Genomic DNA, 21,785 nt, shown 5'->3' with positions numbered 1-21,785 from the left:
ACAGTTTCCACCAAGATGGGCTCTGTCTCCTGGGAGACTGAGGGAGCAGGCGAGCCAGCAAGCACTGTTACATGTCGTCTTAATTTGGAAAGCATAGAGGGACATTTTTTAAATCAATAGTCAGCCGTTCTCCAGCACCAGGAGTGCAATGCAGTGCTCACTCAGAGCCTGGGGGCAGCTCAGAGATTGACAGGCAGCTGCCTTGTCTGTCACCCAACTTCAGTTTGGTAGTTCATTGACCCTGCCTGTTCTCTGGCTGAAATAAGAGTGATGTGGCAACCACTACCTTTGAAACTCTGGAGAGAACCAAATCCCAAAAAAGAGAGGACAGGAGGAGGGAGAGGCTTGGCCTGGCACATAGTGTGTACCTAGAAAATAGATAAGCATTTTCTAGCTCCTACTAAATTTTGGGTACAATGTGGGAGGAGTAGGACATGATCAGAAACACTCATGCAAGAAACATTTTGTGTTTATTGAACAATTACTAAGTGCCAGAAGCAGCACAGGAAACTGTGTGTGTGTGTGTGTGTGTGTGTGTGTGTGTGTGTGTGTGTGTGTGTGTGTGTGTGTGTGTGTGTGTGTGTGTGTATAGGTGGCAAGTGGGGGCAATACAGAATTATTCATTCAAGTTATTTAAAATTATTCATTCAAATCACTTAAAGTACCTACTATGTGCTGGGTAGGCTTGGTGCTGGGCATTGAGTGGGTGGAGTTGAGTATAATCACTCACTTATTTGTTGAATGTATATTTACTGAACATCTGAGTGCCCCACACTATATTAGCACTAATGATATAGTGAACCAAATAGCCTTGTTCCCATCATAGTGTCAGGACTCCCTGAAAACAGCATCTCTGGATAGGGAAACTGAGGCAGTAGAGCTTCCCACAGAGGTCTCATTGGTGAGGGCGCCGGGCTTTAACCCAGCATCCTGACCCAGGCTGGCCCTGCTGATGGGAGGCACCTCCCTCTCGTCCTCTCACACTTCCTCTGGGGCACTGATGATGAGTCATTAATAACAGAATTTTAATGGCAAAAGCACAGCAGTCCCCAGCTCTGCCAATGAAGCCCATCCCCCTGGGGCTGGATCAAGACCGCAGTGACTGAACAGCCAAGGATTTTTGGTCCCTTGACAACACCTTTCTCATGACTCTGAAATCTTTCCCTTTCCACATGAGAGGCCCTTCCTTTTTAAATTGGAGAGCTTAAAAATATCCTACCCCCAACCTTTGGCACCCCAGATTCAATCAGTATTTAGCTCAGTAGTGACTGAGTGGGAGGGAGAGCCACTCAGGGAGGGCTGCATCTGGCCTTCACCACAGGATGCCCAGTGGCCAGACTGTGAACCAGCCCTCGGCCCCAGCTATGGCTAGAAGGAAGTAGTCAGAAAATCCAAAATGACCACAGATGGGAGGAGGCTGGGGAGTGGGGCTCCACAGGGAGGGCACACAGTGACATTTCACGCAGAGGGTGCCCCAGGAAGGCTCAAAAGCAATCTGTAGGGAAACGGGCTCTGGGCTCAACTCAGTGAGGGAAAACATTGGGTTAACCAAGTTCTTTACTGGAGAACTTCTTGGAACCTCAAATATGCTGATGTGTATTGTGAATCTATAAAAAGGGGACGTCTGGTGCAGCGTTTCCCAAACTTATTTAACCACAGAAACCTTTTTTTGTTTGTTTTTTGGCAGAGAGCTTAGTGCACTGCACAGCTTAAAACCCTGAGCTTGAAACCTCAGGTTTCCTACCCTGCACGGGGCCTTGCACTCAGTGCTGGGGACATTGGAATACAAAGAACAAGGACCCTGCTCCCAAGGAGTGCCATCTATGGAAGGTGGCCATGTGCAGGGTCCAAAAGTGGTGAGCCAGTGTGCAGGGCAGCCCTAAAAAGGAGGCAGGGAGCAGGCGAGGAGCTGGAGCTAGAGGACGCTTGGGCTCCCCAGGTGAAAGGGAGGTGCTAGCAAAGTGTGGCAGGACCATTTAGAAGTTGAGAGAGGTGGGGTGGGAAGCAGAGAGGGAGAAACGTGGACAACTTTACCCCCTCAAATCTTCTTGCCTTTGAATTGGCCGAGCTGTTTGGTCTCCACTCACACAGTCATGGGATTGTGGGTGGTGGGCCCTCTATCCCTCCCAGCCCCCACCCTCAACCACATCTATGCTATTCAACTTGGGCTAACATCCAGAAGCCAGGGAATAGCTATTCACAAATTCAGTAATTGGACTCATTAGCATTGACTCAGAAATCTTTTTTTTTTCCTAAGTCTCTCTCTTGGAGAAGCTTTTAAGGTCCTTTAAATTGGTTAATGGAGAGTTTAGAGTTTAGAGATGAGGACAGAGCCTCAGCTTTCGGCTCCCCCTGCCCGTCTCCCTGGCTCTTCCCAACATACTCAAGGGCAAGAGTGATGAGATAATCCAGTATCTGTTTTATTAAACACCTAGACATTTCTGGCACGTTTCCCAAAGGGGGACCTCAAAATCTACACTTAAATCTACGCTTTAAGACTCCTAGCGTTCAATCTACATTTACTCTCCCATGGGTAGGACAGTCATAATGCTTTCACATAAAATTGCAGTGGGAACTGATGGACAAGAACTCTGGGCCAGGAGTCAGGAAGCCCAGATCCTCATTCTGGCCCAGCGACTCATAAAGTCATGCAACCATGAGCATCACTGCCTCCTGGGCCAAAGTGAGCACAAAGGTCCTCTCTGTGGTGAAATGCCCTTGCATTTGTCTTATAAGGTAGGAGGGCAGACACCATTGCCTTTGGTCTACAACTGAGGAAACAATATAGGGAGTCAGGTCACTGCTTCAAGGTGACATGGCCAGGCAAGTGGCAGAGCCAGACCTGAGTCTTCACACACTTTCCTCTTCTTGACTGTACTGGCGCAGGTGCTTAGGGTTTGGGGGAAGGTGGGTGGGTAACTGGCCTCTTCTTTGGGACTCAAGTTGTGATATCTCTCTGAGAACCCACAGGCTCCATCTTTAGAGCTGAGGTGAGAAGTTCTGAAAGTCAAGTAGACACATCCAGGCATTTGGGCAAGAAACTTCTTCCTTCCAAATCAAAGGTGAAATGAAAACGATTATGAGCCCATGGGGGATGAACAGAGGTGAATGGTGGAGCTAGTTTCGAGGATGGCCTAATTCAGTTTCCTAAGTGTCAGCCATTCATGGAACCACCCCTGTGATTTTTGCTACCTCTCTGGATCTGTGCCCACTTTTTTATGTTATGCTTTTCTTTAAACTGATTCACTATTTTTTTACAGTTAGCTTTATCCTAGACAGAACATCTGTCAAACTACAGGTCAATATGCTAGTCATATTTTTATATTATACATTAAATACATAACTACTGAAATAGAAAATATTAATTTGAATACCACCTAAAATCTTCTTGTGAACCAGGGATACACACATCAGACATTGGCAAACAGGAGTACAGATTTAAGTGTGAGAAAACCGAGGCATAGGAAGGAAGAAGGTAAGTTATTTGCTCAAAGACAAAGGCTAAGGTGAGCACCAGGGTCTCTGGACCCTTCAGTAGGGTTTTTCATAGGTCACTGAATGCATCCTTTGGTGCACAGACCAGAAATGACTGTGAATGCATCTAAGACTCATCTGTGAGGCTACCAAGTGGGGGGAAAGATCAGTCACTTACTAGCCATGTACGTGAAATTGCTTGGGAACCTGAATTCACGCTGGAATTTCTACCTGGAAAGGGTTGCTGATGCTCTATTTTTGTTATCCAACCTCCTGCCCCCTCTGGCCCCTAAGAGGCACCAGTGACTATGTTTTATCTCACCTTAGCCAAAACCTAGTCTTACAACACTCCTTTCCAGTGGGTGGGGGTGTGGGGGAATAGCCCTGCTGGAGGCTTCCAGGCTGGCTCCGAGATGCCCACTTCTGCAGAGGAGGCCAAGGTTCCCTGTGCTCGAGGCGTGTGGTAGGCGTGAGGTTCCTGCTAGCAGGGTGTTCAAGCTGCAGAGGGATGGGCTGGAGAAAGACTTCAGTCCTGTAACTGTCAGGTCGCTGGGCCCCGGGGCTACAAGAAGAGGTGAGAGCAACTCTTACTCATGCTGTATATTCTTGGACTCCTACTTTGGAGCCAGCACTTCTTCAAGGGCTTGGTTCCCCAGGCATTGTTAACTCCCAACTCCAGTGACTCATGAGTGAGCAGGGCTCTCAGAGCCCTAGAAGGGTAATTCAGGCAACCTTGGGATATTGTCTCTCCTAGAAAATCATCAGAGCAGCTACCATTTGTTCAATACCTACTGTGCTGTCAGGCTGTGCTAAGTCCCTTAGTGTCATCTCATTTCATCCTTATGACAACTTAATGAGGTGCTACCATTACCTTCATTTTTAGAGGTGAAGAAACTGAGGCACAAAGCCATGGAGTCCAAGTTCAGTGACAGTGGGGGTTAAAACTCAGGTTTGACTGGGTGCGGTGGCTCACACCTGTAATCCCAGCACTTTGGGAGGCCGAGACGGGTGGATCACCTGAGGTCAGGAGTTCGAAACCAGCCTGGCCAACATGGCGAAACCCAGACTCTACTAAAAATACAAAAAATTAGCCGGGTATCGTGGTGGGTGCCTGTAATCCCAGCTACTTGAGAGGCTGAGGCAGAAGAATCGCTTGAACCCTGGAGGCAGAGGTTGCAGTGAGCCAAGATCGCGCTATTGCACTCCAGCCCGGGCAACGAGAGTGAAACACCATCTCAAAAAAAAAAAAAAAAAAAAAAAAACTCAGGTTTGTCTGACTCCAAAAGCTGCATTTTTTTTTTTTTTTTTTTTGAGATAGAGTCTTGCACTGTCACCCAGGCTGGAGTGCAGTGGCGCGATCTTGGCTCACTGCAAGCTCTGCCTCCCAGGTTCACGCCATTCTCCTCCCTCAGCCTCCCAAGTAGCTGGGACCACAGGGTCCGCACCACACCCAACTAATTTTTTTTTTTGTATTTTTAATAGAGATGGGGTTTCACCGTGTTAGCCAGGAGGGTCTCGATCTCCTGACCTCGTGATCCGCCAGTCTCGGCCTCCCAAAGTGCTGGGATTACAGGCGTGAGCCACCACACCCGTCCCAAAATCTGCATTCTTAGCCACCACTGGGGTTGGAAATGACTAGGAGACCAGAGACTACTGCTACCTACTTATCTGTCACAGAGTACTGAGCTCAGGGAATGAACCTGTTGGCTTGGACTTGGGTCTGTACCTGCAGCCTCCATGGAAAAGAGGGCTCGCAGCCTCTCCTGGGCGGCCTCATTTCCCAGAGCGGCTGACTGCTGGTAACATCTCAAGGCCTCTCCCAGATTCCTCTGCACACCAAGGCCTTTCTCATAGCAAATTCCAAGGTGGTACCTGCTCTGTGAGTCCTAAGGAGAAAATGGACAGACAAACAGATACACACACGCAGGAATGAGGAACTGAAATGCTAAGGGAGGAAGAAGGTGAAGTCAGGCATGCTGGGACTTCATCCACACAGGGTCAAGGCCCAGTCCTGGCCCACCCCATAGCAAGGGATCTCAACTACGAAATGCCAGAGGCTCAGAGCTCACCCAACACAAAGGAGAGGGGGATCCCTCCACCTGGGGAGATTCCAGCCAGGGCAGTGTGGAGGCTTCTCTTGCATAGGCTGGCTGAAAGCATGCACAAGGAAGGCTACAGGAAATACTCAGCCCAGTTATAGGAAACCTGGGAGTTGGGCTCCTACGTTGCCCTGAAACAGCAAGGAGGCGAGGGTGGAGGGTTGTCTTCCCAAAGGCCCTGTGCCTTCCTGAATCTCTGCCTGGGAGGGCTGACAGAAAAGGAAACTCTTCTCCTTTAAAAAGCTATGCTTGGCCTGGGCGCGGTGGCTCACATCTGTAATCCCAGCACTTTGGGAGGCCAAGGTGGGCAGATCACGAGGTCAGGAGTTGGAGACCAGTCTGCCCAACATAGTGAAACCCCGTCTCTAAAAATACAAAAAAAAATTAGGTGGGTGTGGTGGTGTGCACCTGTAATCCTAACTACTCAGGAGGCTGAGGCAGGAGAATCGTGTGAACCCGGGAGGCGGAGGTTGCAGTGCGCTGAGATCACGCCACTGCACTCCAGCCAGGGCGACAGTGCGAGACTCCGTCTCAAAAAAAAAAAGCTATGCTCTTTGCCCCAGCTCTGGATCCTCGATTCTCTCTCCTCTCACTGAGAACTATGCTCCTGGGAGGAACAGGATCAGGTAGAGGCTGGATGTCCGGCTGCATAGCCAGACTGTCTGCGCTCCCATCACGGCTCTACCACTTACCAGCTGTGTTAACTCAGGCACGTGACTCTACCTCGTGGTGCCTCAGTTTTCTTACCTATAAAGTGGGATACTAATAGCACCTACCTTATTAGGTTGTTGCAAGGATTAAATACACTATATGAAAAGTGCTTACATTCACTATACGAATCATATTCACTCTCCCAATTAAAAAAACAAAACAAAACACTATTGACTCCCAACCATGGTCCCATTTCTCTTCTACCCTCCACAGTCAAATTTCTGGGAAGAGTTGTCTACACATTCTCCCCCTGCTTCTATAACACACAGGCCAAAGTCTCTCCAATAAATATGGCAGACTCATGCCTACAGACTAGGTTACAACACAGCAGTGGACACACGTAAGGCCAAAACACCACCGCTGCAACACTGCTCAGTACAAACCCAGAAAGACACAATTCCCTGTGGGGTGGAAGAGTGTGGGGTCTGAGTCCCAATACAGCGTCACATAGCAGGTGACAGATATCCTTTTGTGCATTTCTCCTGCTAGCACGCTGGTCTGATTAAAGCAGGCCAGCATGCCCACAGTCTTGCCCTGCACATGGATGTGCAGACCTGCCCAACTTTGGAAGGCTCTGTGGGGCTCTTTCAAGGCAAGGCAGGTACAGCAGTGGACACTTGTTGGTGACATTGGTCCCCTTTTGACAGCTACTATAGATACTTTGGGCAACACAGAGTAGACAAGGAAAAGCATTCTGATGCCCAGGAGTTCAATGATGCTATCAGTGTGTTGGCCAGAAAACAAAGGAAGCAGCAGTCCCCTATGTAGGGAGATTACAGTTCACGCATATATTGCTTGATTTAATCCAAGACTCCTGGTCCTTCAAGATGCAACTCAAAAGATATACTGGTCAAATACACTTGAGGAATACAGCAAATTACAGATGGCCTTTTCAGTGATCTACAGTGACATAAAGCTTTGAGACTTCCTGTGTTAACTGTTTAACTCAGTATTTCCCAAACCCATCTAATCATTTTTTTTCTCTTATGACTTACAAGCATTCCAGAGAACTAATGCTTCATGGAACACATGTGAATTGTCTGAATGCCAATGACCCCAGTTCACAGACAACCAGACATCCCCACCCACCCCAAACTGAGCAGTGTTCCCTGTTTACTGTCTCCACTTGATGCGTCTTCTGATTTCCCTGGGTTACCATCACTTGTAATGATGCGTTTTTCATGTGTACAGGTTTTACAGCACTGTCACACCTGTTAGTTATCTCAGTCAGATTTTGATCCTCACAACTACCCTGTGAAGTACTGGACAGGTAAGGCAAGCATTATTATGCTGATTTTAAAGACGAGGAAACAGGTTTGAATCAAGAAGTGACCAGGCCCAGTAGTGTGCTGGTAAATGTTGAACAGCTGGCTCTGGAGGAGGGAAAAAGCCCTGTTTTGTGGCATTTAGCAATTTCTGTGGTGCAAATATTCCCACCATTGCAGATTTTAAGCTGCCAACAGCTCTCACAGCCTGGTGCAAGCCAGCTCTGGCGTACTACTGCAACTGCCCAACGGTCACACAGTAAGTCAGTGAGCGCTAAGGCTTGAAGCCAGGCCAAGGCTCCTATCAAACAATCTCCTAAGCACAGAAGAACTCAGTACCAGTTCCAAAATCCCTTCTCTTATCAGGCTTCATCCCCAACATGCTTGTCCACTGGAGATCGCATACCCCATTGCTGGCTGCAAGCCAAAGATATTTCACAGCTCTCTGCTCATCCAGGTAGGGCTCCTTGGTGAAAAGCACCCCGAGGAAAGCTTGGGCCTGTGGTCAAGGAGGAAGGAAAAAAAGGCATCTTGGTCACTTTCAGGCTCCACAGGCCTCAGAGACCTTGAAAAGACCCTGCCAATGGCACTTACCTCTCTCAAGCCTGAGTCTGCAGCCTGCTTCAGCAAGGACACTGCCCTCTGCCGCTCAGGGTTCCACGAAGAGGCTGGGTCTCGTAGTAGGCACCTGGCATAGCGGTACTGAGCCAGGCTGTGGCCCTGGCTGGCAGCCAACTGATAATAAAGGACCGCCTGGGGCAAAGGGAGAAACACCCAGTCGGCTGGCAACTCTGTAAGCATCTTTTGCACTCAGTGAAATTTTTAAAAATTATTTTAATTAAATAATACATAATAATTATAGACTAGTCAGAAAATTCAGATAAGCCAAAATTTAAAAATATAAACCAAAAATAGAAACATAAAATCCCAAGAAATTCAGCCTCCTAAAGATCATTCTTGCTTAAAATTTTAGCATACAGCCTTGCAAATATCTTCTCACATATATGTGTCAGACATACTCACACACATACATTTTAGACATCTATGCATTTGCACACACATACGTGTGTGGAGGGGGCAAAGAGAGAGAGAAACTTAGGTCACACTATACTACTTTATAACCTATTTTTTTAACTTTAATAGTACACCATGAATGTCTTTCCCTGACATACATATCTAGCACATCATATTAAGGCCCAAATAGATGTAATTAACCAGTTTTCTATTGAAGAAACTTTCAGGTTTTTTTGCCTTCACATACAACTCTAAGAAATATATTCCTATATATAACCTCTTTGTGTTCTTATCCCACTTTTTAAAAATTAATTAATCCATTCATCAAGATGCTATTCTAGGCTGAGGATATAGTTGCAAAGAAGAAAGGCAAAATCCCTGCCCTCCCTGAATTTTGAGTCTAAATTCCTGGAAGTTAGGAGCTTCTTTCTTATTTTTCCTTCGCAGCTGGGCTAGAACCAAGTGGAGAAAAGAAGCCAAACTTTCCCCCATCCCTGCCCACTGCTCATTTCTAGACATCAATCTCAGCAGCCCAGCACAGAGGGCGGGCTTGGGGGCAGAGAAATACCTTGCTAATGTCCCTGGGGGTGCCTCTGCCATGCTCATGACACAAGCCCGCATTGTACTGCGCTTTGCTGTAGCCACGGGCTGCAGCTTTCTGGAAGTAAGAAAAGGCTGCCATGTGGTTGCCACTCTTCATGTTCTCTGTTCCTGTAAGAAGGCACAGGGCACAAACACAGCTTCCTCAGTGAACTTCCCCACACCCTCAGCCAGGTACCTACAGACTCCTCATCTGATCCTCCTCCCTTTCTTTTTTTGTGCCAGACACTTTACATATATATATATATATTTTTTTTTTTTTTTTTTTGAGACAGAGTCTTGCTCTGTTGCCCAGGCTGGAATGCAGTGGCATAATCTCAGCTCACTACAACCTCCACCTCCTGAGTTCAAACGATTCTCCTGCCTCAGCCTCCCAAGTAGCTGGGTTTACAGATGTCTGACCCCATGCCTGGCTAACTTTTGGATTTTTAGTAGAGATGGGGTTTCACCATGTTGGCCAGGCTCGTCTCAAACTCTTGACCTCAGGTGATCCACCTGCCTCGGCCTCCCAAAGTGTCGGGATTACAGGCATGAGCCACTGTGCCTGGCCTTTGCATATTATTTCTATCTTCTGAATATTTCACTGGTTTGCCATAGATAGCAGTGGGTTCTGCCCTACTATAAACCATTCCTCCTTCTCTTGGTAATAGCATCTATATTTCCCATTGGGAACAACCCCTCCCCTAGTGCTGTCAGTCAATGTGCTTGTGTTCTTCCTAACCACGGAGGTTCTTTCTCAGGAATCTGAACCTTGATCTGGTTGGGGCAAGGAGAGAAAACAGCCCTTGTAGGTTTATTCTGACAGCAGAACTCTAAAGATACTGTCTATCAGCTGCTGCCTCTTAGGTCTCTGGAGCTTCCCTGATTCCTGTCCTTTCTGAGGCTTGGCAGGTCAATAGATCCCAATAGATTCCTTTTGTGTTTAAGTTAGCCAGAGTGGGTTTAGGTTGCTCATAACCAACAAACCCTAACTGATACAAGTGATACTGTTAATCTTGTTTCATGAAGAAATTGGGAGCAGTAATACAGCAGTGTCAAGACCTGAATGCAGGCACGTCCAACTCCAAAGCCCATGCTCTTTTCATTGCCCAAACAAAAAGGAAACAGGAAAGGATCAGGGCACGGCCAATTCTCAACTCAAAGCCTTTGCTTCAACTGTCTCTCCTGCCTGGGATCTCTCTTTCCGCCTCCACCATCAAAGCTCCCATCCTGTGTCTGCTCTAGAACCTTCAGACCACACTCAGGCTTTAAACACTTTTTTGGCACTTACTTAATATACCAAGCCTTTTTCTACAAACTAAACTGTTTCAAAAGTACAAGTCCTGTCTCCTCAATTAGACTGTAAAATCCTGGAGGCAGAAGCAGAAAAAGAATGTAGAAGAAATAACTTTGCCTAGGGTGAAGGCGCCATACAAATGCAAAACATGATTATGGCTTATGCTCCTTTTGCGTTCTGCCACCGTGCCAAGTGCTTGCTGAATAAATGAATATATGAATGAAGGGATGGGCAAGAAAATTCTGAGAAGAGACTCTTTGCCCATCAAAATCACATAAAGCTAATGAGGGAGAAACCAGGTTCCATTCAGCCAGCAGTGAATTAAATAAAGTTGCCTCCCTGCTGCCTGAAAACTCACTGTCCAGGGTTGACAGAGCCCTCTGCCCTTGGGGAGAAGACTCAACAGTGCAAAGGATGCCACCATCCTCCTGCTTCCCACCTGGCTCATTAATATACCCAGATCCATCTACTCTTCTTGCTCTCTTCTTTCTCTCATCTAGACCATGCCACTGACATGTTTTGTTCAGCCGTCACCAACAGCGCCTACCTCATCTCCTTTTTCCCCTCTGGCAATCCTACAATCCATGTCTGTCTACATGGCAGCCAGAGAGATCTTTGGAAAAGTACATCAGATCACGTGACTGCCCCCTTTCCTGCTCCTGCTTAAAGCCCTCCAAAGACTTCCTGTCTCACTTAGAAAATCCACACTCTTTACTGTGGCTCAGAAGACCTCAGCTGATCTGACCCCTGCCTGCTTTTCTGGCTTTATCTCCTTCCGCCCTTCCCAAGATCTCTAAGCTCCAGCCACACTCACCTTTCTTTTGTTCCTTTAGCAATCAAAATCCAATCCTGCCTCAGGACTTTTGCGCTTACTCTTCCCGCCACTTGGAAAGCTCTTTCTCCAGATTGAAACAAAAGTGGCTGTCTTTGTGACAGGTCTTAGATCAAAGGTCTTCTGCTCAGTGAGGACTTCTAAATCAAAAACTGCTCCTTGCTCAAGTCACTAACACGTTCCTTTATTTTCTTCATAACATCTATCAACATCTGAAATTCTCTTTTTGTTTCTCAATTATTGTTTTTCTGCTCCCTGAGAATAACGACTTTGTCTTGTAAATCACTGTATCCCCAGTACCTAAAATAGGAACTGGCAAAAGGTAAATGCTCAATAAATTTGTTGTGAATGAATCCCAGCCTCTTGCCTATCTGCCCACTAGACCCCGATAGATGCTGTGGGGAGTCTAAATCTCCGCATTAGAAGGCCTAAAATGAGCCAAGTTACTGCAAAGAACAGGACAAATGGTGGAAGGGTATTTGGACTCCCCACATGAGGGTTAAGAGGTTCCTGTTCACACATCGAGGATCTGCTCCAAACCCCAGGAGCCTGTTCTTTCCTAAGTGTGGCAGAGAATGCTACGTGCCCTCCAAGATTTATTTTTTCCTTCACACACAGTAACTAGTCTCCTCTGTGGCGAGGTGTGGCCATGTGCCTATATTCTGGACAAGGATTTGTGCAACATCTAGATTAAAGGGAAGGAGTGATCCTTTAGCTTTCCTACCTTGCCCCGTCCAGCTGGCAGAATATGGACAGGAGGGCAGGAGCTGGAATTGCCAAACTGCGCCTCAAGATGGGAGCCAGTTTTAAAAATGGCAGGACACCTTTGCATAAGAATGAGTCCCTGCCATGCCAGATTTGGTCTACCTACCTGGGAGAAAATAAAATCTCTCGTTTAAGCCACTCCCTATCCTGACTATATCTGACCTGCCCCATACCCTTTCCATTTTCCCACCCTCCTGCCTTGGGGCAGGGTCCATTTGGTTACCCAGGAAGTTGAAAGCGATGGAAACACTGAGCTGGAAGAGCTGCTGAATGGAAGTCACAGCCTCCTCAAGGGAAAGAGTTTTTGATTTATCTTGTTCCTGGGAAAGAAATATAAAAGACTCACCAAGGGATGGTTTACCGGGATTGCCACCTGCCCAAGATAATGTTATGGGGATCCAGGTGGCCAAATCTGGATAATACCTTTTCACCAGTGGGCTGAGGCTGGGCTGGTTTTGCCTCGGACTCGATGCTACTACTGGCATGCAGGAAGCCAAAATCACCGGGACCTGCAATGGAAAGGCCGACACCCGGCCAGGGCAAAGGAGAAAGTTGTACTTCTTTTCTCCGACTCTCTCAGTCTACCCAGGCTTTCCAGCCAGCATCCTTGCCAGGAATCAAAATAACCCTGAATCACCTCACAAGGCATGGGACCTCACAGGAGTGCCAATTCCCTTCGCAGCAAACAATGTTCATCTGCCCAGCTCGCCACCGCCCCCTGCCTTCTACTGATTCCATGAGGCAGGGACATACCTTCCTCAGAGGGGTCCTGAGGACGAGCTCCTCTCAAAGAGTTGTGTGAGAAGTTCCGGGGCTGAGCTGAGGCTTCTTCCTGGCCAAGCCTGGGTTCCCTGAGGCCAGTGTGCCTGGGAGCTGGGCCATCAGGGCTGGGGAGGATGTGTTGTCGCAGTGCTGGAAAGAGCCAGCAAGAGTAGTCAGGTCTGGGCCAGGCGCGATGGCTCACGCCTATAATCACAGCAGCTTGGGAGGCCGAGGCGGGTGGATCACCTGAGGTCAGGAGTTCAAGACCAGCCTGGCCAACATGGCGAAACCCCATCTGTACTAAAAATACAAAAAATTAGCGGGGTGCAGTGGCACACGCCTGTAATCCCAGCTACTCAGGAGGCTGAGGCAGGAAAATTGCTTGAACCCAGGAGGCGGAGGTTGCAGTGAGCCGAGATCACACCACTGTACTCCAGCCTGGGTGACAGAGCAAGACTCTGTCTCAAAAGAGAAAAAAAAGAGTGATCAGGTCAGAAGAGGATCAGTGCAGGCTGCTCAGGCTTGACTGAGTCCTCCCTGAGGTTTTAGAGGCCATAGGAAGAATTTTGAAACTCCCGTGACACTTCCTTCACACTCCTCCTCCCCTGTTTCCTTGGCTTCCCTCCAGAGGAGTCTAGAGGAGCCTATATTCGTGCTGATCTCCCACCCTAAGCATCAATCACTCCTCTGCCTAAATTCTTCAGTGGCAGGGAGGCATCTACCTTACTCACGGTTATAGCCCCAGTACCTAGCACTTTCTTTGATAGCAGTATTGCTAATGATTATCATCATAATAAGGACAAGAACTAATGCTTAAACTAATAATTACTACACACTTACTATGTGTCAGGCATTGCCCTAAGTCCTTGACATGTATTAACTCATTTAGTCCTCCCAAGAAACCTATGGGGTGGGTTTTATTACTACCCCAATTTATAGATGAAGAAACCAAGGCAGAAGGAAGTTAAAAGTAACTTGTTCAGGGACATAAGACTAGTATGCAGCAATTTTGGGACTTGAACCTCTACAATCTGACTCCAGAGCCTCAACTACTAGGCTACGTTGCTTCTGCACCATGGCACATAATAGGTGCTCAATAAAGATTCATTTATTGATGAATGACTGAGTGACTGACCAGAGAATAATTTAACTGGTTGAATGTGGGCCAGGAAGCCACACCCAGAATCTAAAGTAGTCTGGACCCTGTGGGCCTCTCTTGGTTGGAGGTGATGGGAGGAAATGGAAAGACACTGAGGGGCAGGTGTGGCCCACGCCCTGGGTGGATAGAACTTCCCCACATTCCTCTTCCTCTGACTTCAGATAGGAAAGGCAAGGAGCTGCTGATGGCTCTTTTCCTGAGGTGTGTCCAGAGACGCTTCCTGGCCCAGAGAAACGCCCAGCCCAGCCCTCCTGTCCCCAGGACTGAGAACTCACAGGAGCATGGGTGCCACAACGGAGATGAGAGGAAACGGTCCAGGGGACTGTGCCAGGAGCAGTGTTCTACCCGCCGAGGTCCTGCTGGCAGGGATGCCTGGAAGTGGATCTGCCTTGCCAGCTGCAGGGCCAGCACGGCCAGAGTGCCCTGGGAAGAACAGCACGTTAAGGACACGGTCCTTCACCAGTCAACTCCATCAGACCCAGCCTTACACTCAAACATCACTTCCTCAGGAAATCCAGGTGGGGCAGCTCCCCGACTACAAACTTTCACAACACCCTAACTTCTCTGGAGCCCTGACCACACTGGCATTTAAACAATCATCTCTACAGTTATTTATCTAAGGTCTGTCTTTCCTGTTAGTCTATAAGCACAACATGGGCAGGGACCATGTATGTTTTACTCACCAATGTATCTCTGGTACCCAAGTATAGCACAGTGCTAATATACAGTAGGGACCTAATAAGTACAAACTGAATAAATGCTTGATCAAGTGACTAAATAAGTGAAGAATAAGCAGGCAAAAAGATAATGGGGTAGGTTGGCACCTAGTTGCAAATATAGCAACAGGTCAGAGTTCCCCATTAGGCTCTCTTTCCAGTCTTGCACAACCCCTCCTTCCACCAACTCCCATTCCCCCAATGAAGTCACCCCAGCACACACACATCTCCAGGTTTAAGCTTTGTAAAGGTGTTTCTTCTCTGACAGGTCTGCAGAAGACCTGAGCTAGCTCTTATTCCAGAGACTGCTTGGTTTTCCCTGTCTCCTGTCTCTCCTTATGTTATGCTTATGAAGGCTGACCCAAGGTCGGGTGCAGTGGCTCCCAGCACTTGGGAGGCTGAGGCAGGCGGATCACTTGAGGCCAGGAGTTCAAGACTGGCCAACATGAAGAAACTCCATTCCACTAAAAATACAAGAATTAGCCAGGCATGGTGGGGCACACCTGTAATCCCAACTACTCAGGATGCTGAGGCATGAAAATTGCTTGAACCTGGGAGGCAGAGGTTGCAGTGAGCTAGGATCACACCACTGCGCTCCAGCCTAAAAAAAACACACAGGTTGACCCAGATACTTACTTGTTGCTCCAGGCACTGCATACAATAGCAAGTAAGACAGACATAATTTCTGCCCTCATGAAGTTTATATCTTGTGTTTAGAAAGACAAAACACAACTACAGAGAGAAATACAATAATTACTAGTGATGTTAAATGCCAAGAAGGAAACTAATCAGAGAGCTACACAGAGCATAAGAGGGGTCCTGACAAGACAAGGAGTCAGGGAAAGCCTGTCTGTGGGGGTGACGTGTGGGCTAAGGCCAGAAGAAAAGGTACCAGCATTGTGAAGAACAGAGACAAGTATCTATGGTACTGAGGACAGCTTGCGTGCAGACCCTTTCACATAAGCAGTAGTGACAGAGCACAGGGATGGCATTGGGACTTCTGGAATCCAGGCCCACTTCCTACTTCTCACTATGGGACAGCCCTAGGGCTCAGATCTTCTTTGGCACATGGGAAAATGCTCCTCTCTTCAGGGTATGATATGGCCTTAGTCCACAGCTCCCTATAGAGGGGTAACCCTGTCATGGAGACATCCCAGGCTCAGCTCTGCTGATGACACCAATTTACGATGAGAAAGCCAAGGGTCACAGAGGTCAAGTCATTTGTCCAAAGTACACAGCATGAAAGCTGCAGGGATGAGCTGTGACAAACACGAGAGTGATGTGTGTGTCAACTTCATTCAGAAGATCTTATAAGCAGAACTTCTACCTGGAACGTTGCCTGAAAAGCGAAGACTCTGCCCTATGAGACCTAGTGTTCACTAGTAAGAATCTGACCTTATAGATCAGGTTCAACAAATATTTATTGAGCAACTATTATGGGCTAGGCTCTGTATTTGATGCAGCAACCAAGCAGTAGAACATGAACTCCAGAGTTAAATCTGGCTCCTCCACTTAACAGGTATGAGACCCTACGCATGTTACCTAATATTTCAGAGCCTGAGATTCCTCATCTGTAAAATGAAGGTGATATTTCCCTTTTAAGATTTTTGTAAGGATTACGCAAGATAATGCATGTATAATACTTTACATTAATAAATTATGCTATGAGGCCGGGCGCGGTGGCTCACACCTGTAATCCCAGCACTTTGGGAGGCCGGGGTGGGTGGATCACCAGGTCAGGAGTTCAAGACCATCCTGGCAAAAATGGTGAAACCCCGTCTCTACTAAAAACACAAAAATTAGCCAGGTGTGGTGGCACGTGCCTGTAATCCCAGCTACTTGGGAGGCTGAGGCAGGAGAATTGCTTGAACCCGGGAGACGGAGGTTGCAGTGAGCCGAGATCATGCCACTGCACTTCAGCCTGGGCAACAGAGCAAGACTCTGTCTCAGAAAAAAATAATAATAATTTAAAAATAAAAAAATAAATAATTAAAAAATGATGCAATGTATTATTATTTATTGTAAGATCCATGAAGGCAAGAATATATCTATCTTGTTTTCTGCTATGTCCGTAGTGACTAGCAAAAATGCCTGGCCCAGAGAACGTGTTACATAAATGTTTACTGAATGAAATGAGGAAAACATACATGGCGGGGGTGGGGAAAGTGGCAATATCTCCTTGAATATGCTCCAATACCATGGGTTACTTGTTAAATGGACACAGGGATTCCCTAGCCCTTGTTCCAGGTTAGGCTGTATACCCATGCAGGATCATTCTCATCTACACTGAAGGTCAAGGACCAGGCTGGGGAAGCCTTACCCAAGATATGGCATCCCATAGGGTGTTCGGGGAGACACGGGAAGACATCCATTGGAAGGCATCCTTCCATCCATGGGATCTTGGACCCCCGCTTGTGCCTGGGCCATGGGGACCCGACCTAGATGATGAAATAAGAGGCTTTCAAGTAGGGGCAAAGGGAGACCAGGGACTGGGTGCGGTGGCTCACACCTATAATCCCAGCAATTTGGGAGGCTGAGGTGGGTGGATCACGAGGTCAGGAGTTCAAGACCAGCCTGGTCAAGATGGTGAAACCCCATCTCTACTAAAAATATAAAAATTGGCTGGGCACAGTGGCTCACACTGTAATCCCAGCACTTTGGGAGGCTGAGGCAGGTGGATCACAAGATCAGGAGATCAAGACCATCCTAGCTAACATGGTGAAACCCCGTCTCTACTAAAAATACAAAAAAAATTAGCCAGGCGTGATGGTACATGTCTGAAATCCCAGCTACTTGGGAGGTTGAGGCAGGAGAATCACTTGAACCCAGGAGGCGGAGGTTTCAGTGAGCCAAGATTGCGCCACTGCACTCCAGCCTGGGCGACAGAGCGAGACTCTGTCTCAAAAAAAATAAAATAAAATAAAATAAAAATTAGCAGGGTGTGGTGTGACGGGTGCCTGTAATCCCAGCTACTCAGGAGGCTGAGGCAGAGAATTGCTTGAACCTGGGAGGCGGAGGTTGCAGTGAGCCGAGATTGAGCCACTGCACTCCAGCCTGGGCGACAGAATGAGACTCTGTCTCAAAAAACAAAAAACAAAAAATTAAAAAAAATAAAAGGGCGACCAGGGGAGAAAATGAGTGGTAAAATGGCAGTATCTTACCTGTCAAGGTGAGGCACAGGAACCAGCAAAGTGGAGGAGGTAGTCTGAGGCCCATCTGGGCTGGTGGACTTAGGAGTCACCCTCCAGAGGCTAGGTCCCAGTGTACGGGGAAGAGCTGTACGGAACCAAAACTCACGCACCTCAACAACCCAGGAATCACTGTCATCTGCCTCAGCAGAGGTTCTTAAACATAGATACACATGGTAATCTTTTATCTACTACAGATTCTAGGGTAGTACTCCAGAACCAATAAACTAAGATTTCTCAGGGTAGAGCATCCACGTTTTTTAAAAGCGCCCATGTGATTCTGCCGCTCTCCTGTGGATGCCAACCACTGTTCTAAGATGACCAAACGTTCATACATATACTCTCACTAATGTTTGGGGCTCTTTGACTCTAAACCTCTCCTCTCTTCACTGGCTATGCCTACTCCATTGGCCCCTAATCCTCTTTCATTCATTCAGTCCACCATCTCCTGCCATTGGACTCCTCCCCCTCCCCACAGTCCCACCAACTCCTTGGACTCCACCCTCTTCTAGCTAGGCCCACCCACATCTCAAACTCCAATAGCCCCTGACTTCCCCGCCCTCTTTCAGGCCCCGCCTTCCTTAGCTCTAACCCTGCCCACGATCGCTTCTGCTGTTTCCTCGGGCCCGCCCCCACTCCAGTTCGGTCTTTGCGGCCCAGAGTGACGCTGGTTGCTTGGACGTCCCTTACCTCGGCCCAGGAGTCCCGGGAGGCGCCACATGTCGCTGCCAGCACCACAGAGAGCTCGCAGCAGAAAGCGCGAGGCCAAACCTGGGGACAGCGGCTAGAGAGGCCAACGCGATACCCCGAGTGGCCGACTCCCCGAGGAAGCTCTGAGCCGGCCAATTAGAAGGGAGCCCGGCCGGAAAGACGGTGCTGCAGAGAGGAAGTGCAGGGCGGAGGCGTATTCGGGGGCCAGCGGGGAGGTGACGTGCGGCAAGGGCATGGGGATGTGGGCCCAGGCTTCCGTGGGGGATGTCCTTGGCGTTCCCAAGTCGAGGCAGGGGACCGCAGGTGGCGAAGCGAGCCGCTCGGAAGCGGGACCTTTGAGAAGCGGGGCTGGAGCGGCTTCAGGGAAGCAAGAGGACCTTGCAGGCCGTGAGGCCGCGAACGAGGAAAGGCTTCCCCAGGCCCTAGGCTTGAGGAGGTGGGAGTAACCAGGCTCCGTGGGCGGAGGAGAGGACCCCCAGGGTCCCACAAATGAAGCCAGTAGGCCGGGCTTCCGTCCAAGGCCACCTGCCTGGAGATGTCAGGCCAGGGCCCGACTGCGTAGGCGATGAGAAACCGCACAGGGCAAGGCTTTGATTCTGGGTTCTAGCTCTGGCCCAGCTTTATCTCACTGTGCAGCTTCATGCCAACCCCTTACCTTGTCGGGCCCCAATACGCGCCAGATAGGGTCAAATGGAATGACTGGCCTGACAGGCCGAGATTCTTGGGTAGCTCCTTTCAAAATACCTGAGACACCACCCGCGCCCTATTAGAACCCTCGTCTTCAGACGTGGCAAAAGTTATGTATGTGTTTGTTCTTTTGTGGAAAAGAATAGTTCCGGCTGGGCACGGTGGCTCACGCCTGTAATCCCAGCACTTTGGGAGGCCGAGGCGGGCGGATCACCTGAGGTCAGGAGTTCGAGACCAGCCTGGCCAACATGGTGAAACCGCGTCTCTACTAAAAATACAAAAATCAGTTGCGCGTGGTGGTGGGCCCCTGTAATCCCAGCTACTCTGGAGGCTGAGGCAGGAGAATTGCTTGAACACGGGAGACGGAGGTTGCAGTGAGCCGAGATCACACCTGGGCTACAGAGTGAGACTCCATCTCAAAAAAAAGGAAAAAAAAAATAGTTCCTTTCACCACACTTGAATCCGTGAAATAATGGAGCTCATATTCAAGTGTAAGATGTTTAGATTTCCTCCCTATCCCCTTCCTCCAGGTATGTGACTTTAAGGTGGGTGGAAGTCGCTACCTGGGGTAAAAGTGTACTGGGGGCACCTACTTCTAGACCGAGGCATGTGGCTTGAAAGTTGTATTAATACGTTAAACAACTTTTTTTTTTCTTTTGAGACAGATTCTCTGTCGCCCAGGCTGGAGTGCAATGGTGTGATCTCGGCTCACTGCAACCTCCGCCTCCCAGGTTCAAGCGATTCTCTTGCCTCAGCCTCCCAAGTAGCTGAGATTACAGGCGCCTGCTACCACATTCTGCTAATTTTTGTATTTTTAGTAGAGACGGGGTTTCACCATGTTGGCCAGGCTGGTCTCGAACTCCTGGACCTCAGGTGATCCTCCTGCCTTGGCCTCCCAAAGTGCTGGGATTACAGGCTTGAGCCACCGCACCTGGCCGTTAAAGAACTTTTGAGCTATATAGCAGCCCGTCCTAGGATCTGAGAAGACAGATGAGGAAAGAGCATTTGTGGCCTCCAGGAACACGGTCCAGTGGATTAGTAGTGGGCTTTGGAGTCCCACAAATCTAGGTTGGAATCACAGCTTGCTTACTTTGTAGGTATGTTATCTTGTGCAGTTTCCTTAACCACACTAAGTCTCAAGAGCTTCATCCGTAAAATAGGGAAAATACCTCATGCAATTGTTGTGAGGTTTAAATAAAATAATATGTTAAAAATGTTTAACTTGGTGTTTCGGGAATACCCTTCAAAAAATAAAAAATAAATAAATAAAAATGTTTAGCATAGTTCGTGGCACATAGTAAAAGCCCAGTAAGTGTGTTGCTATTAATTATAGTAGTCGGCGAGGTAAGTAGGCAAGTGTAATAGATTAGGTTCCCATACAAGCAAATGCAATGGGTTGTGGGATCCCTTCGAAGGCTTCAGAAAAGTAGTTGCATTTAAGTGGGGCCTTTAAATATGAATAAGAGCTTGCCGGGTGGAGAAGGAAGAAAGGCATTGCAAGCGGAGGAAACAATAAATAAAGGCCCAGAAGTTTGAATGTTGGACAACTATTCAGAAATAGCCTTGCTTCGGGATTTGGGACGGCAACCTTTCACATTCCTTGTGTTGCTGTCCCCAAAATAAAGTAACAAACAAGTATGCTGGTTCGGCTGTGTTCTTCCTCCTGCGTCTTTTGTACCCTCCTTCCTTTCAGACTATCCAGTTTGTGTCATTTCTCAAGGCTCAGCCCAATCCCAGCTCTTCAGTGTAGACTCCTCAACTGTTTGAGCCCTCCCTACTCCCTACTTTTCCCAATTCCTATAGCACTTAATTTCTTACTACACAATTTAGCAGTAATTCTGTCTTGGTATTTATCTCATTTGTGTAACTCTAGCCTTCCCAGTTCTCTCCTTTCAGGACAGGAATAGCATTTTCCTATTCCGTGTCCCACATAGGGCTTGACGTAAATTGTCAGCCCAAAGAATATGTCCAAACAATCCCTGTTGACAGAACATCTTGTACTAATGATTATTACAGCCAAGGGTATCAGACCCCAGCCAGGGGATTTACTGATTTGAGTGGAAATGTATTCATTGCACATACAAACATTCATTGAAGGCCCTCCCTGTTTGAAGCTAGTTGAAAAGTTTTGAAGGAGAGACTAGGACCTCTGTCCCCATGTATAGAATGGCATTATGGCATCTCTTGTCCCCATAAACGGAAACATCAGCAGACCACTTGCGTGAAGGTAGATGGCGAGGGTGGCTGGAGCCCACAGCAGATCACCTGTTCAGTGCAGCTCACGGGAGCGCTGTTGGTTGGATGGCAGCTGCCTCAACTGCCAGACCCCAAAATGGTTTTGGATTGTGGCTCAGTCACTCTACACAGTCCCTCAAGTTGACTCAATCCCTCCACAAAGGTAAACTGACATTGGGAACCTGTTGCCTGTTGTCCAGTTAATCACCTTTTATGATGACTACACATGCCATTGTGTACTTTGTGTACTCTCACTACAGTGAGTATTCTAGATACTTGTTGCCTTCATTT

The 21,785-nt window shown here is 48.0% G+C and overlaps 1 protein-coding gene across 1 annotated transcript; it reads right to left on the bottom strand.

Moving 5' to 3' along the window:
• Positions 1 to 2,399: 2,399 nt before the first annotated feature.
• On the bottom strand, positions 2,400 to 18,735 carry DELE1 (DAP3 binding cell death enhancer 1). Its single transcript, XM_009241144.3, has 13 exons — positions 18,552 to 18,735; positions 17,835 to 17,949; positions 16,994 to 17,111; positions 14,233 to 14,380; positions 12,790 to 12,948; positions 12,460 to 12,545; positions 12,260 to 12,356; positions 9,132 to 9,274; positions 8,144 to 8,302; positions 7,956 to 8,048; positions 5,201 to 5,360; positions 3,797 to 4,036; positions 2,400 to 3,048 (listed from the first exon to the last, which is right to left on the bottom strand). Exons 1-12 carry the CDS (start codon positions 18,580 to 18,582, stop codon positions 3,798 to 3,800), a joined length of 1,548 nt encoding a protein of 515 aa, XP_009239419.1. The 5' UTR covers positions 18,583 to 18,735; the 3' UTR covers positions 2,400 to 3,048; position 3,797.
• Between the last annotated feature and the right edge of the window lie 3,050 nt (positions 18,736 to 21,785).

This window comes from Pongo abelii, chromosome 4 (assembly GCF_028885655.2).
Source record: "Pongo abelii isolate AG06213 chromosome 4, NHGRI_mPonAbe1-v2.0_pri, whole genome shotgun sequence".
Lineage (NCBI taxonomy): Eukaryota > Metazoa > Chordata > Mammalia > Primates > Hominidae > Pongo > Pongo abelii.
This window is presented reverse-complemented; position numbering and strand designations above follow the sequence as displayed.